We start from the raw sequence: 18,114 nt of genomic DNA on the forward strand, positions 1-18,114 counted from the left end.
TGCAGCATATAACAGATAATTATAAATAATTATAATCTCAATTTTACAATCTTACTATTTCAAAATTAATATCTGTATAATTTGCTATTTATTTTCAGAAATAAACATTAAGTTATCCCCTAAGCAACGATCTTTATTCTTGACATTGGTAAAGTTTACCATTGGTACACTCCACTTTATGATGCCATTTTCTGTTTGGCAAGTAATAAAGTGTGCAATGAAGACATCCCCACAGTTCTTGGATTTACTCACTGGAGTAAAACTCCTGAAATATTGTTCAGATGATCCCACTAATGTGGATTTCTTTAAGAATCATTGCATATTTGATAGGAGTTTAAAACTTTGAATGCTTAGTCGAACACTTTATGTTCCTCCAGCTGTGGTCCCCATGAAAACTGTGTTGATTGGGGGTAGAGATGATACCATGTTCGTCACCTCCCCAGGTTGTCTGTGGGCATCTATTGTATCCTGAGAATTATATTCACCTGAGTTGTTGCTGTACATGCATTGGGAAGAAGATGAAGAAATCACACTTTGCATATGTGAAGCTGTAAAAAAAAAGGACTATAATTTAACAGCATGCTGTGGTGCAGATTCAAGAAAGTAATTCCTTCTCAAAGCCTATACTTTATTTAGAACTGTAAAAATATATGCTTAACATGTTATAACATACTTTCTTTGAAAAGTGGTCTACAGTCTACTATTCATCCTGAAGTGGTTTATTTCAAATTATCTTGAATTTTTGCACTAAATTCCCATTTAGATTTTTCATTTATGATATTGAGTAATTTAATTTTTTAACAGAGAAAATGACAATTACCAGTAACTAAATATGACATTATTTCAACTGGAGGTTATGGGCCATTATTATATCATGCAAGTACACTGATATGATACAAACTACATCAAACAAGCTTTCTGGAATGGACTTGTTTGAAGTGCAGTAGACTGACTCTCAGTTTGCAGTACACGTAAAGCTTAGCTGCAAGGTTAATGACTCTTCATTTATATGATGCTGTTCAGGACTGCCATGAACAATAAAATTTGACACTTAAGGATTCAATACACAAAATATATTTTTATTAATAAAATGCAACCAGACTAAGTAATCACTTCTGCACAGCCTTTTGTTTTTATTGGTGCAGGAAATCTCAGTTAAGCTTGAAAATTTGTTCATAATGGAATCCTTCATAACGGCTACTGGCAAATGAAAGAAGGTACACAAAGCAAAAAGAGGTATAACACAGATTAGCAGGTCTTTGATGTTATAAAAGGACAACAGCAATGAGAAAGAACAGCTAACCCCATTAAAAAGTTTATGAGACTGGATACAGGTTGTAATCAACAAGAAAAAAGGTAAAATAATATCACTACATCCAGGAAATAAACTCCTGTACAGAGTATTGCTTGTTGTCTGAGAAATAATTGCACTTCATACACTCAGTGGCTGACAGTTGATTAAGGTAACTATAAATGCAAAGTATCTGGAGTCAATAGGTAAAATCATCTTTTGTAACATAGGGCTGAACTTTTCCAGGATCGATGAAGTCCTTCACCCAGTCTGAAAGTCAGAGCCAACCCCATGTGGTGGGTGGCGGGACCCTGGGGTGGCATTTTATGGCAGTAGCCAATTAGCAGACTGCCACCGGGATCGCCATCCAATTGAGGATGGTGGCCTGCCTCCCAGAGCTGCCAGCGCAATCACTGGGCCTGCAGCTCAGCAGCACCACTGCGGGCGGTGGCCACTGCTGAGACTGCAAGACAGGGAGGGCACCTCCATGCAACCTCGAAGATCAGGTAAGTTAAACTTTAAAGAACAGGGTGTGTGATCGCGTTAAACGGCATCGTAGCCACAGGGGCGGCCATTGCTGCTGGGGGGCCCCTCCATGGGCCATGGAGAAGCCATTAAGGAGAGCCTCCTGGGAACCCAATGGGAGGCCCTCAGTATTTACCTGGCAGTCTCCCCACACAGCTACAGAATCTCCTGGATTGGGAAAATACCAGCAGGAGTGGGAGGTGGCCCTTAATTGGGCATTTAAGGGGGTCAATTGGCTGCCAGGTAGTTAGCTGCACTGCTGAGGTTCCTGTTGCTGGTAATATGCCATGGCAGCGGGAAGACGTGGGGCTCCCCTCCCTTATTACCAGCCTTGCCGCCACCCAGCCCATTTCCAAAGGGCTAGAAAATTCAGTGCACAATAGCATTAAGAATAGCAGTACGCCACTTGAAGATAAATAGTTTCTGTGTGTGCCAGAGCAGCAGTAGAGCCACTACAATTTGACAGTGCATCTGGCTAAGGAATTTCTGCTTCTTGATGCTATCGTGTGATCCTTTCTGGAATATCCATTTCGGTGGACATTGGGTCAGAACAGAATATGGCTTTGCTGAGCTGTTCCTATGGTCAGATCACCTGTTGATGCTTCATAGTAAAAGCAAAATACTGTGGATGCTAGAAATCTGAAATAAAAATAGCAAGTGCGGGAAATACTCAGCTGGTCTGGCAGCATCTATGGAGAGAGAAACAGAGTTAACGTTTCAGGTCTGGAACCTTTCATCAGAACCGTTCTGATGAAAGGTCATCAACCTGAAACGTTAACTTTGTTTCTCTCTCCACAGATGCTGCCACATCTGCTGAGTATTTCCAGCACTTTCTGTAGTTATTGTTATACTTCACGTTTGCATTCATGAAGAATGATCACTCAGGCAAGAAAGCAGAGGGCAGACAGGAAGTGATATCTAGCAAGAGTCACTACCTTCTTGAGAGGAAAAGATCAAATTAGAGAAATTTATAACTAAAACATTTTTTTAAACTAATAATTTGAATATTGGTCTGTTGATGGACAGTCCTGCTTCAAATATATTTGTAATTGGACTATCACCAAATATCTTGCAAGTCATAGACAATTACAAAAATTGTACTTACTCTAAAGCAAAATAATTGCCTGCAGACAGAAAATTAGATGTCTGTAATTTATTTCAGTCGAGCTTCAGTGACTCACATTGTTGACCTCAAGTCAGAATTTAGTGCTTTGTTGTGTACCAAAAATGTTAACAGCTCTTACCTCCGCTTCATGGCATAAATTAGACCACCCAATAATGATATTATCATAGGGAAGATAATTAGATGGGAAAACACTGGCAAATGTATCAGAAGGACAATCTATCCAAGGCAACTAATTTTGGTTTCAGGATTTGGTTCTTCAGCCCCACTCTGTAGCTCCTAAAGTAATAATTTCTAACAGTGGATGAATCTAATTATCTTTAATTCAGCCAGTTAAGTAGCTTAAGAATACAAATAATTATTAAATCGACAAAAGACACCATAAATAATTAAATTGCACTTTAATACATCTACCATTGACTAAATGATAAAATCATCAGAATAAAAATTTAGTGCTTTGTGAATATATTTCCTAAACTGATAGCAATAAAATGAAAATTAAATAACAGCCTTCGCTGTTTATTAACCAGTAGATTGTGATTATACTATCAAATTCTGATTAAGATCTGTTAAATGATGAAATGCAGGGATCAATAACACAATAGTGCATCCACTTTCCATATTATTGGACATGGAGGCCTGAGGCCATTAATTTGCCTAATTAGGTCAGCATGACCAAATCCTTTCATCCCTATTAATACATGGCTCTTTAGGGCTATGAAAAATGCTTAAATTACAAAGCCTATCCATGATGCAACTGGAGTGCCTGGCCTGCACTGTAGTTGCACAGCATCCATTTGGAATAGGTGTTCAATGGAATAACCTGGTAACCAATAAAAAAAAAATCGCCTGGATTGCCCTTAGCAACCGCCCTCCACCTTATTTTATCCAACCTTAACCCAATTTTTTTTTACCTCAATCCGCCACTTCTTCCCTCTCCCTCTGCCCCACCCACTACCCCAGCAAACCTACCAGTATGATTATTATGGGTGAGATGTATCAAATCCATCTAATTACTAAAGATGAAGTAATCAAGCATACTTTCTATTTTATTACTCTTCTACAACATATGATAGTTCTCATTTGTTTGACATTAAACATTGATAAATGTCTTTATCTTTACATTGATTGTATTTGAATAATAAAACATCAAATTAATTTCCTGAAACATTTATTGATTTATAATTAGTCATTTTTAGAATCCTTGCACATTAAGCATAAAATTGGACAAACATTTGTTTTAAAATCTTAACAAAATTAGAAAATTAACTCATACAGTTAAACAGGCACCACCTTTAGTGCAATATTTTCACTTTGTAAGTAAGGTGGAAATTTTACTCTTTCGTACACTGAAGTCCTGGAGTATGCTTGGCAGAGGAACCAAAAGTTGGTGTAGAACCTGGTTCCACCAGATATCCACCAGCAATTTCAATCCTGCCTGCAGTTTGGGGACATGCCTGGGGACACTCCCAGAAATCCCAGAAAATTAGCCACTAACAAGCCTAGCAATGCTCATGTCTGCAGAGAGAAGCTATAAATACCATTCTGATCTATATGTGGGCCCCATCAGCACTAAAGTCAGACTTTTCTCTGACTTTTCTCACTGTAGTCTGGCCAGTTAAGTTGCATGAATAGAAGGATGAGATGACTATGTTCCAGCTTTGGAGACTAATTATGCAACTTGGAAAATCTTTTGCCTTTGGTCTGAGTGGCCTATAGCTTCCAGTGGCAGTAGTGGGGCAGTGGGTGGAAGCCTCACTACACTGCAGGTTTAACGGCTCATAGAAGTTTTACCCTTGTATCTTTTAGTTTGGAGATACTATCGTGAGTTAAGTGTGATAATACTGGAGCACTGGATCTCAGCTACGTGAACCAGGTTCAATTGAGTAACTTTTTCCGGAAGTGAAGTGCATGGTGAGTTTCACCTGTCTAATAAAAGTCACCTGCAAAAAGGAAGAACATCTGTCATGAGTTTTTCGCCAAACACTCAAGTATGACTCTTGTGGAGAGTTACATTAACTACACTGGTGGAGGTTGGATCTGTTCTGAATGAGGAAGATAGCATGAATGCATAGCTGGTTTTCAGGACAGAAGGTAAAATAAGAAATTTGGAATTGTCTAGGAGAGATGGTATCCTATGTTTGGAACAGTTGGAAGAGAATAAATCGCAAGTTATTGTTTATGAAGAACAATCTAAATGTTTAGTAAATTTATTATGTTAATCCTTTTGTATTCACCCTTCCAAATGATAGCTCTATGTTTGTATGTTTCAGATGACATTGATTACAATCTGAAAGCCTGAAATGCCAATGCCTTTGGTGAAACTCATCATTCTCCCACTGGCAAAGATTTCTTCTGCTTGCAAGCTGTAGCAGATTAAAGTATAAACCCCTTTCTAAAGAAATAATTTCTGATATCATTGCATCTAGTGGTCATTCTCAGATTTTCATATCCACAAACTATAAAATCTGACAGACAACTGATAATCTGAATATGCATTTTGGTGCCTCAAATGATCAATAGTTACACTACAGTAGACTCAACAGAAGGTTGCCACATCTTCATTATCTGAGGAATTATAGTAGAAATTCAACCAGACAGATAAAGTAAAATATCTGAAGTAACTTACTATCTGTGCCATATTTTAAGATGCAGATACCTTCTGGTTGTTTAGATCGGATACATTTTGGTCTGTTTACTCTGATGTTATGTCTGAGCATCCATCCTTGGTGATCATCTGGTGTTGTGACAATTGCCTTCCAATATTGACATAATGTACTGATGTAGTGATCAGTCAGGAGTGAGGGTCCATATCTGATATGGGAATCTTTGACTTCTTTCAGTACAGTATAGGGTTACATCTACTTCAGTATAGTAGAGGGCTATATCAGTGTTTTTAGCAGGTGTTTTGACAGATTTGTCACTCGATTCTGCCATTTGCTTATTAGGCTTTATCATAAGATGATCAGAAGAAATAGGAGCAGGAATCGGCCATTCAACCCCTCAAGCCTGCTCTGCCATTTGATAAGATCATGGTTGATCTGATTGTGGCTTAACACCACTCTCCTGTCGGCCCCCTTATCCCTCGACTCCCTTGTAGATCAAAAATCTGTCTAACTCAGCCTTGAATATATTCAATGACCCAGCCTCCACTGCTCCTTGGGGTACAGAATTCCAAATATTAACAACTCTCAGAGAAGAAATTCCTCCTCATTTCCATCTTAAATGGCAGACCCCTTATTTTGAAATGGTGCCCTCCTAGTTCTAGATTCCTCCACAAGGGGAAACATTCTCTCGGCATCTACCCTGTCAAGCCCCCTTAGAATTTTATATGTTTCAATAAGATCACCTTTCATTTTTCTAAACTCCAGTGAGTATAGGCTCAACCTGCTCAACCTTTCCTCACAGGAAAACCCCTTTGTCCCAGAAATCAGCCTAGTGAAACATTCTCTGAACTGCTTCTAATGCAAGTATATCCCTCCTTAAGTAAGGAGACCAATACTGTATGTAATACTCTAGGTATGGTCTCACCAATGCCCTGTACAGTTGTAGCAAGAATTCCCTACTTTTATACTCTATCCCCCTTGCAATAAAGGCCAACATGCCATTTGCCTTCCTAATTACTTGCTGTACTTGCATTTGTGATTCATGTACAAGGACACCCAGATCCCTCTGTACCACAGCATTCTACAGTCTCTCTCCATGTAAATAATATTCTGTTTTTCTATTGTTCCTGGCAAAGTGGAAAACCTCACATTTTCCCACATTATACTCCCTCTGCAAATTTTTGCCCACTCACGTAACCTATCTATATATCCCTTTGCAGACTCTGTGTCCTCCTCACAACTTACATTCCTACCTATCTTTGCATCTTCCACAAATTTGGCTACAATACACTTGGTCCCTTCATTCAAGTCATTACTGTAGATTGTAAATAGTTGAGGCCCCAGCACTAATCCCTGTGGCACTCCACTAGTTAACAGTTTTTCAAACTGAAAATGACCCATTTACCATTAGGCACGCTACAGCCTGCCAGACTGAACATCGAGTTCAATAATTTCAGAGCATGACGGGCCTCCCCTTTTTATTTTTAGTTATTTTTTCTTTATTATTTATTTTTTATTTGTTTATTTTATTTTAGTTTGTTTCATCATTTTTTTACCATGTGCCTACCCACTTTTTTTCATGTTTGTGCTTTGGGCCAGGGCTGTTCATTTTTCTGTCAATTAATACCCTCTCTGCACTAACGCTTTGTCTTTCACCACACCATTAACATACCACTTGCTTTTGCTCCATAACCTTCTGGCCAGTTATTCTCTGTGACCCTCTGTCCTATCAAAACCTTGCCTTCTGTTATCTCTTGCCCCACCCCACTTTACTTGCTTAAAACCTATTACATTTCTAACATATGCCAGTTCTGATGAAGGGTCACTGACCTGAAACGTTAACTCTGCTTCTCTCTCCACAGATGCTGCCAGATCTGCTGAGTATTTCTTGTTTTTATTTCAGATTTCCAGCATCTGCAGTATTTTGCTTTTAGTTGAGAATGGGGATATTTGTGGAGCCTCCTCCTCCTGTTAGTTGTCCACCACCATTCACGACTGGATGTGGCAGGACTGCAGAGCTTAGATCTAATCCGTTGGTTGTGCGATCGCTTAGCTCTATCGCATGCTGCTTACGTTGTTTCGCACACAAGTAGTCCTGGGTTGTATCTTCAGCAGGTTCATACCTCATTTTGAGGTATGCCTGGTACTGCTCCTGCCATGTCCTCCTGCACACTTCATTGAACCAGGGTTGAGCCCCTGGCTTGATGGTAATGGTAGAGTAGGGGATATGCCAGGCCTGAGGTTACAGGTTGTGGTTGAGTACAATTCTGCTGCTGCTGATAGCCCACAGTGCCTCATGGATGCCCAGTTTTGCATTGCTAGAACTGTTCAAAATCTATCCCATTTAGCATGGCGATAGTACCCACAACACGGTGAAGCGTATCCTCAATGTGAAGATGGGGGCCCTGGATTACCCCCAAAGGAAGGAAGGTCCCTAACCCTACTAGCCCACCAGGCTTTACTTAGTGGCCTGTCCCTGCAGCTGTGGGCTACTCTGTCTTCAGCAAAATTGAGGTGGAGGTAGGAAGAGGCCCCTACGTGACCATTAATTGGCCACTCAAGGGTCTTAATTGGCCTGGGGCAGGAAGGCCATCCTCGACCTTCCCCAACCCTAACAAAGCGGTAGGGGCCCAGAACGACATCACCCCCCTGTCATTTTGTTTGCCCCCACCCCGCCTCTGTCCCCGCCTCCAAGTGCAGAACAAAATTCAGCTCATAGTTTCCTCCTTTCTGTCTCCATCTTTTCTTGAATAAAGGTGTTACATTTGCAGTTTTCCAATCTACCAGGACCTTTCCAGGATCTAAGGAATTTTGGAAGATTACAACCAATGCATCCATTATCACTGCAGCCATAGGGAGACGGTGGTGTTGTGGTAATGTCACTGGAGTAGTAATCCAGAGGCCCAGGCTAAAGTCCTGGGGACATGGGTTCAAATTCCACCACAGCTGATGGAATTTAAATTCAATCAATTAATTAATTTAAAACATCTGGAAATGAAAGCTAGTCTTGGTAATGGTGCCATGAAACTATCATTGATTGTTACAAGAACCCATCCGGTTCACTAATGTCCTTTAGGGAAGTAAATCTACTGTCCTTACCTGGTCTGGCCTACATGCAACTCCAGACCCACAGCAATGTGGTTGACTCTTAACTGCTCTCTGAAAGGGCCGAGCAAACAACTCAGTTCAAGGGCAATTAGGGATGGGCAACAAATGTTGGCCTTGCAGGTGATGTCCACAACCCATGAATAAATTAAAAAAAAATATTTTCTGCAGCCACTTTTTTTTAAGTCCCGAGAATGCAGGCCATCAGATTTAGGGAACTTGTCAGCCTTTAGTCCCATTAGTTTTCCTATTACTTTTTTCCTCTCGTGATAAAGTCCCTCCCTCTCTTTTGCCTCTTGATTTTCTACTATTCTTGGAATGCTTTTAGTGTCTTAAGAACATAAAGACAGATACAAAATACTTGTTCAATGTCTCTGCCATTTCCTTGCTTCCCATTATTAATTCCCCAGTCTTATCCTCTAAGGGACCAACACTTACCTTAACTACACTCTCCCTTTTTATATATTTGCAGAAGATTTTACTGTCTGTTTTTATATTTCTTGCTAGTTTTCTCTCATATTCAAATTTTCCATTTTTTTAAGCTATCCTTTGTTCATTTCTAAAATTTTCTGAATCTTCTGGCCAGCCACTAAACTTCACAACATTGTATGCCTTTTCTTTTAATTTGATACCATCCTTAACTTCCCTAGTTAGCCACAGAATGGTGCCTCCTTCTCAGGATCTTTCTTTCTCAATGGAATATATCTTTAGAGAGCTGTGAAATATCTCCTTAAATGTCTGCCATTGCTTCTCTACCATCTTACTTTTTAACCTATTTTCCCAGTGCATTTTAGCCAACCTGTCTTCATACCCTTGTAATTGCCTTTATTTAAGTTTAGGTCACTAGTTTCAGACCGAAATCGCTTAAACTCAAACTGAGTGTGAAATTCCCCCTATCATGTTATGATCACTCTTGCTTAAAGGATCCTTTACAATGAGGTCATTAATTAATTCTGTCTCATTACATATTACCAGGTTTTAAAACAGCTGGCTGTCTGGTTGGTTCCAGAACATTTGGTCTAAGAAACTGTCCTGAATATACTCTATGAACTCATCCTTCAGCTACCATTGCCAATTTGATTCGTCCAATCGACATGAAGATTAAAATCACCCACGATTATTGCAGTACATTTCTTACAAGCCCCCATTATTTCTTGAATTATACTCTGTCCTAGAGTGTAGCTACTTTTAGGGGGGGCCTATAAACTAAACCCACCAGTGACTTCTTTCCCTTGCTATCTCTTATCTCCACCCAAACTGATTTACATCTTGACCTTCTGAGCAAAGATCATTTCATCCTTTATTAATAGAACTACCCCACCTCCTTTTCCTTTCTTCCTATCCTTCCAAAATGTCAAATACCCTTGAATATTCAGTTCCCAGCTTGGTCACCTTGCAGCCATATTTCTGTAATGGTCATCATATCATAAATCATTTATTTCTATTTGTGCCATCAATTCATTCATCTTGCTATGAATCCTGCATGCATTCAGATAAAGAGCCTTTAATTCTGTCTTTTTACCATTTTTCCCTACTCTGACCTTATTTGCTGGTGCACTGTTATGTTTGTACGCTCTGTCCCTTCCTGTCACACTCTGGTTATCATTACTCATATTGCTACCCTGCACTATTTTCTTGCTAGTTCTCATTAATTTTCCAAATCTCCCCTCATGTGAACCTTCTCCCCCACAATTTAGTTTAAATCCCTCTCTACACCCCCAGTTATATGATTCACCAGGACACTCATCTCAGTATAGTTCAGGTGAAGGCCTTGCCAATGGTATTGCTCCTTCTTACCCCCATGCTGGTGCCAGTGCCCCATGAATTGAAACCCATTTCTCCCACATAAATCTTTGAGCCACACATTCAACTCTCTAACTGTATTCATCCTATTCCTATTTGCTAGTGGCTCAGATAATAATCCAGAGATTATTACGTCTATGGTTCTGCTTTTCAATTTAGCCCCCAGCTGCTCATGCTCCTTCAGCAGAGCCCCTTTCTTAAGTCCTACCTATATCATTGGTACCCATGTGGACCACGAAAACTGGATCCTTCTCCAAGTTCCTCTCCAACTCCGAGGAGATGTCCTTAACCCTGGCACCAAGCAGGCAACACAACCTATGGGACTCATGCTCTCAGCTGCAGAGAACAGTAGCTATCCCCCTAACTATACTCTCCCCTACCACAGCTACATTAATTTTCATTCCCTCCACTTGAATGGCCCCTGCACTATAGTGCTGTGGTCAGTTTGCTCATCCTCCCTGCATTCCCTGCTCTTGTCCACAGAGCCTGCAAGAACCCAAACCCTTTGGAAAAGTGCAAGGGCTGAGGCTCCTCCAGAGCTACCTTCTGGATCCCCATAACTGCCTCACTCGCAGTCATACCCTCCTGTCCCTGACCATGGGCCAAATCTTGACCTTATGAACAAAGTAACCAGAGATATCCAAAATGATATCCATGACATCCAGTTCCTGAGTAATATCCCAAAATTGCTATAATTTAATTATCAATGACTACTAATAAGGACCAATCTAATTCAAATTCATCCGGAATGGGAGCATAGTGGTAATAACAATGGACTGGTAATCCAGAGGCTCGTACTAATGCTACAGAGACAGGAGTGCAAATCCCAGAAGGACAGCAGGGGAAATTTAAACTCAACTAATTAATAAACCTGAAATAAAAAGCTAGTCTCAGTAATGATCATGAAATAGCAGATTGTTGTAAAAACCCATCTGGTTCACTAATGTCCTGAACCAGTCTGGCCTACATGTGACTCCAGACCCACAGAGGGTAGCAAAGGTACAGAATGTACTCTGGGTGGGGTACTTCAATATCCATCACCAATGTGGTTGACTCTTAATTGTTCACTGAAATGGTCTACCGAGCCATTCATTTGTATCAATCCATGACAGAAAAGTTGAATAGCAATGAAACCGGACAGACCACACAGCAATCGATCTAGGCACTGGAAACGACAAAGGCAAGCCCTGCTCAGTCGGCATTGCAAAGTCCTCCTCTTTTAACATCTTGGGATTGTGATAAAATTGGGAGAGCTGTCCCACAGACTAGTCAAGCAACAGCCTGACAGTCATACTCACCAAATCATACATTACAGCGAATGTCCCAGACTCTTCCATCACCATCCCTGCTTATGTCCTGTTCAACTGGCAGGTCAGACCCAGCAGAGGTGGTATAGTGGTATACAGGCAGCAGAGAGTGGCCCTGGGAGGTGGTATACAGTCAGCAGAGAGTGGTTCTGGGAGTCCTCAACATTGACTCTGTCCTCATGAAGTCTCATAACATCAAGCCAAACACATGCAAGGAAACCTCCTGCTGATTACCACCTACCACCCTCCCTTAGTTGATGAATCAGTGTTCCTCTATGTTGAATACCACTTGGAAGAAGCACTGAGGGTATCAAAGGCACAGAATGTGCTTTGGGTGAGGTACTTCAATGTCCATCACCAAGATTGGCTCAGTCGCACTACTACTGATCAAGCTGGCGGAGTCCTGAAGGACATATCTGCCAGACTGAGCCTACAGCAGGTGGTGAGAGAAACAAGAAGGAAAATCTTACTTGACCTTGGTTCTCACTAATCTAACTGTCACAGATGTATCTTTCCATGACACTACTGGTAGGAGTGACCCACGCACAGTCCTTGTGGAGACGAAGTCCCATCTTTACATTGAGGACACCCTTCCTCGTGTTGTGTGGTCCTACCACTGTGCTAAATGGGATAGATTCAGAACAGATCTAACAGCTCAAAACTGGGCATCCATGATACACTGTGCACCATCACAGCAGCAGAATTGTATTCAACCACCATCTGTAATCTCAAATAAAAGCAAAATACTGCGGATGCTGGAAATCTGAAATAAAAACAAGAAATGCTGGAACCACTCAGCAGGTCTGGCAGCATCTGTGGAAAGAGAAGCAGAGTTAACATTTCGGGTCAGTGACCCTTCTTCTCAGCCTGGCATATCCTTCACTCTGCCATTATCATGAAGCTAGGGGACCTACCCTGATTCAATGAGGAGTGTAGGAGAACATGCCAGAAGCAGCACAAGGTAGACCTAAAAATTAGGTGTCAACCTGGTGAAGCTACAACACAGAACTACACACATGCTAAACAGCAGAAGCAGCATGCTACAGGGCTAAGCAATCCCTCAACCAATAGATCAGATCAAAGCTCTGCAGTCCTGTCACATCCAATAGTGAATGGTCAATTAAATCGGAGGAGGAGGCTCCACAAATAACCCCATCGACAATGATGATGGAGCCCAGCATGTCAGTGCAAAGACAAGACTGAAGCATTTGTTACCATCTTCAGATAGAAGTATTGAGTAAACGATCCATCTCATCCTCCTCCTGCATAACAGATTCCAGTCTTCAGCCAATTCAATTCACTCCGTGTGACATCAAGAAATGACTGAAGGCACTGGATACAGCAAAGGCTATGGGCCTTGAAAACATCCCGGCTGTAGTGCTGAAAACCCGTGCTCCAGAACTAGCCACACCCCTAGCTAAGCTATTCCATTAGAGCTACAACACTGGCATCTATCAGACAATGTGGAAAATTTCCAGGTATTTCCTGCCTACAAAATGCAAGACAAATCCAATCCAGCCAATTACCACCCCATCACCCTACTCTCAATAATCAGCAAAGTGATGGAAGGTGTCATCACCAGTGCTATCAAGCAGCATTTACTCAGCAATAACTGCTCACTGATGCTCAGTTTGGGTTCCGCCAGGGCCACCTGGCTCCAGATGTTATGATAGCCTTGGTCAAAACACTGACAAAAAAGAGCTGAATTCTGTCATATTCTGTTTACTGTTAGCCTAGTACAGACTATCTGAAGAGTTAGATGGGTTTAAAGAAAAGGGAGCTTTATTAAACGCGTCTTGCTGCTATGGTTTACATCTTCCAAGCCTGTAGATGAGGATTCCACACATGTGGCATTACATCACTTCCTATTCATGATTCCACATCATGATCAGCATATTTAACCCAGTAACAACCCAATGTCCAGCACACCACATTATACTAAATCTCTCCCCAAGTCTCTGACTTCCATTTTTTACACAATCACTATGGCGATTTTACAAGTCTACCATAACTAGTCCTTTTTTCCTTAGAAGGGAATTGAGGTTTTGAGTCCTCTGAGTAGTCTCTCTGACTCTGATGTACAAGAGTGGAATTAGTAAATGACTCAGGTTCATCATTCAGGTTGACGTCTGGATCGGTGGATGAATGCAGCATCTCTGGTCCATTAGATTTTGAAGATATCTGATTTCCCTGGAAGAGAGGCTGCTTGTGCATGGCCACCAAAGCATGTCTATTTCATCTCACCATACCATGCTGTTTGGACAATGTAGGAGCTTGGATGTGGTGTCTGCTCTATCACATCTCCATACTGATTTTGGTCTCTGATCTAAACTGGCTCTCCTGGTTGGATGTTTGGTAGGTTTCATCCTTTATGATGTCTGTCATGGTTCCATCTCTGATTCGAATGATCTCTATACTCTCTCTCCCTCACTTTTTCCAAGTCTTCAACTTTTTCTTGTGGCATGAATGCGTGTGTGAGAGAGCAGATCGTTGGGTTTTCAGTCTTCTCCCCATTAGGAGTTCACATGGCACTAACCCATTTTGGAGTGGGGTTGAACGATAGCTCAGATGTGCAAGTCGAACATCCTCATTCTTCTTCAGCAATGCTTTCACTGTACACACTCCACTTTCAGCTTCACCATTGGCTTGAGAGTAACTTGGTGAGCTGGTGGTTTGAACAAATCCATATGATACTGTGAACTCTTTGAAGTATTCTTTGGCAAACTGTGGTCCATTGCCTGAAATTTACATGGTCTGGGATTTTGTGCATTGCAAATATCTCCTTCAACGATATAAAATCACCACTTCAGAAGTTTGACCTGCAGTTGCTTGACTTCTTTCCATCTTGAGTAATAGTCTACTACAATCAAGAATATTTTACCTCTGTATTCAAAAAGATCCATCCCAAGACATTCCCATGGTCTTGATGAAAAGGAAGATGACATCAGTGGTTCTCTTGTCTCCTAATGATGAACAGCGCAAGTAATGCATCCTGATATTATCTCGCATAGTGATTTTGACAGACCTGGCCACCAAACAGAATTTCTTGCTGTGGCTTGACATTTTGATGCCCAATTTTCCTGGTGCAGTTTTTGTAGTATGTCTGATTTCAGAACTCTCGAAATGACCAATCGCTCATCATAGATGAGTAAGTCATCAACTACACGGAGACATCCTCTCTGTCCATAGGATTGTGTGGAATGTATGTTGGCCATCCTTTGACGTAGTACTCTCTGACCTGAGGACATTCTTCATCAGATTTCTGTACATCTTTGATTTCATTCAGTCTCTGAGTTGTGGCTGGTTCAGTTGTGGTTGTTGTCGATACAAAGGTTTCTACCTCGACAATAAGGGATACATCACCTTGTTCCTGTCTTGCCCCTGGGATACGAGACAAAGCATCAACTGTGATTTGCTGCTTTCCCGGAACGTATTCTGTTTTGCATCAAACTGCATCATACTCAGTCTGAATCTTTGTACTCATGGAAGCATCTTTGCTAATTCTTTTGCATTTAAGTGAGTTAACAATGGTTTGTGGTCTATCTGTATCTTGAAGTGAAGGCAAATTACGTAATCTGCAAAATTTTCACAAGCCCATGTAGCCACTAATGCGTCTTTCTCTATCACTGCATATCTCTGTTCAGTCCCTGTCAGTGAACGGGATGCATAGTAAACTGGTCTGCGCTTTCCATCTGTCAGTATCTGAAACAGTGCAGCTCCCAGTCCTGTAGAACATGCATCTGCAGCCATGATATGTCTAGCGCTGGGTCAGAGTGAGCTAAACACATCAAGTGATATCAGAATATTTTTGATTTTTTCAAAAGATCTTTGTTGTGCTTCTTCCCAACACCATGTATTGTCCTATCTTAACAATTGACAGTGGCTCATTGAAAACAGCTTGGCTGGGCAGAAACTTTCCAACTTGGCTCACCAGTCTCATAAATCTCTGTAGCTCAGTCACATTCCCAAGAGCTGGAAACTCCTTGATTGTTCTTGTTTTCTGTGGATCAACTCTCACACCAGATCCATCTACAATATGTCCAAGACATTTGACAGTCGGCTGGGAGAACTCACATTTGTTATTGAGAGTAAGTCCTGCTTTCGCTACGTGTTGCAGCACTGCTCTCACTCTAGTGTCATGTTCTGTCTGAGTGGATCCATGGATCAGGACATCATCCATATTCATCTCCATCTAGTCCTTTCTAGAATACTTGACATTGTCCTTTGGAAGATTTCAGGCACTGATGTGATACCAAAGGGTAGTCTATTCAAACAAAAATTTCCAAATGGGGTCATGAAGGTTGTGAGCAATTTAGACTCTTCATTGAGGGTTAGTTGCCAAAAATCACTGTTTGCATCCAGCTTCATTAAGATTGAGCTCTTCCCCAATTTAGCCAAGCTCTCATCTAGAGATGACATTGGATGGACTTCACGTTCCACGGCTTTGTTTAGCTGTGTGAGATTAACACAGATTCTAATCGATCCATTTGGTTTTTGTACTGGGACCATACCTGAACACCAGCTTGTAGGCTCTGTCACAGGTGAAATAACTTCTTGCTTCACTATAGAGTCAATTTCTTTCTTTACCTTTGGCAAGAGTGGTTAAGGAGCTTTTCTGGGTGTAAACAGGCACACTGGCTTTGCTTCTTGCTGTAGAGTTATATGGTCTACTGTCTTCAGCTTCCCTAGTCCTGTGAACAGCTTTGGGAATTCAGCTGTAAAACTTCTGGGCAGACCTCCATTTTCCAGTTCATCCACTCTTACATGCAAGTCAGTGCAGGCTTTCCCGTTCAAAAGTGAACAACTTTGATTTTGGATCACCTGGGGCTGGATTTTATGCAGGAGGCAGGGCTACTGGCACCAGGCCAAAAAGATGGAACAAACCCTGTCTCTGAATTTTTCTGACTCCTGTAGTGATCCTCCGGTCTTTTGGGGTCAAAGTTTAAGGAGGCGGGATCCCCTGCCGGTGGCCACTGCTGGTACTGCAGAGGCCTTGGATCCAGGCCCAGTGTTGGAACCCCAGACCTGAGCTAGCTGAGGCAGGGTCGCCTGGCCCGGTCTGGAAAGACCCGGCGAGGGGGAGCGGTGGGTGTTCGGTCCGGGGGCAGGGGCTCCTGGGGTGGGGGATTGGGGTACTCCACTGGCCACAATTTGCCCACGAAGGAGGGATCACCCCACAGGGAGGGTACCTCATTTTCCAAGGCATCGTCCACGCGCAATGGGAGCCCCCCTGCAGCGGCTGCGAGAGGCCCTTACTTGACCGGGAAGATCGGGTCTGGCAATCTCACGTCCCTGGTGGGGGTCAGAGAACTGGAGCGGCAGCAGCTGCCACGGAACCCAACGTTGGGCTGGGAACAAAATCAAATGCAGGGTGTTTCTGTGATTTCTTTTTTCTGGTATTTGAGGGTTGCTTTCAGTTCATCTATAACTCTAGTTCTCTACCTCCTAGACTGTATAACCTCTTGCCTGATGACTAAAGAATGTTCTTCTCTAACCATGGTTTGGCATTGGAAAGAACCAAAACTGCTGCTCCAGTATCCAATTCAAAATGTGTCCTGTTTCCCTCTACAAGAATGTCTGCACTCCAGCAACTCCCACTTGGTTCCTGGATCGCTCCCAAAAAGGTATCTCAACATCATGGATATCCTCCACTTCGTGGATCTTTCCAATTTTTACAGAATTCCCTTTCTGTATGTTCTTTACCGGATTTTTGCTATGGCACACCGCCGAGAAGTGGCCCCTCTTCCTGCACGAACGGCATTCGGCCTCTTTGGCGGGACCATTTTTCCACGTGTGACTCTCTCAGCCACACCTACTGCAGTTAGCTTGGGCTGCCGATAGATGCTCTTCCTGTCTCCCTTACGTTTTACTGCCATCTTTCCCTTTTTTATATTTAACAAATTCTACCGAGTTGGCTGCTCTCCCTATCACCTCACACCATGGATTGATTCTGCTTGTAGCAAGGCCTGGAGAACATTCAGGCTTAGGCTGATAAGTCGCAATTAAAATTTGCACCACATAAGTGCTAGGCAATGACCATCTCCAAAAAGAGAGAATCTAACCCTCTCCCCCTGACATTCAACAGCATTACCATCATTGAATCCCCCCACCATCATCATCCTGGGGGTTACCATTGACCACATAAATACTGCGGCTACAAAAGGAGATCAGAGGCTGGCAATTCTGCAATGAATAACTTACCTCCTGACTCCCCAAAGCCTGTCCACCCTCTGCAAGGCAAAAATCAGGAGTCTACTGGAATACTCTCCACTTGCCTGGATGAGTGCAGCTCCAACAACACAAGATGCTCGACAGCATCCAGGACAAATCTTGATCAGCAACCCATCCACCATC

At 42.1% G+C, this 18,114-nt stretch overlaps 1 protein-coding gene across 1 annotated transcript in view; it reads right to left on the reverse strand.

Moving 5' to 3' along the window:
* Positions 1–363: 363 nt before the first annotated feature.
* rfx6 (regulatory factor X, 6) overlaps positions 364–18,114 on the reverse strand; it is a 101,277-nt gene continuing 83,526 nt past the window's right edge. Inside the window, exon 19 of the mRNA XM_068018374.1 lies at positions 364–548. Coding sequence (XP_067874475.1) covers positions 364–548 — 185 coding nt within the window. The remainder of the gene's footprint in view (positions 549–18,114) is intronic.

Source organism: Heterodontus francisci, chromosome 3 (genome assembly GCF_036365525.1).
Source record: "Heterodontus francisci isolate sHetFra1 chromosome 3, sHetFra1.hap1, whole genome shotgun sequence".
In the NCBI taxonomy this organism is placed as follows: Eukaryota; Metazoa; Chordata; class Chondrichthyes; order Heterodontiformes; family Heterodontidae; genus Heterodontus; species Heterodontus francisci.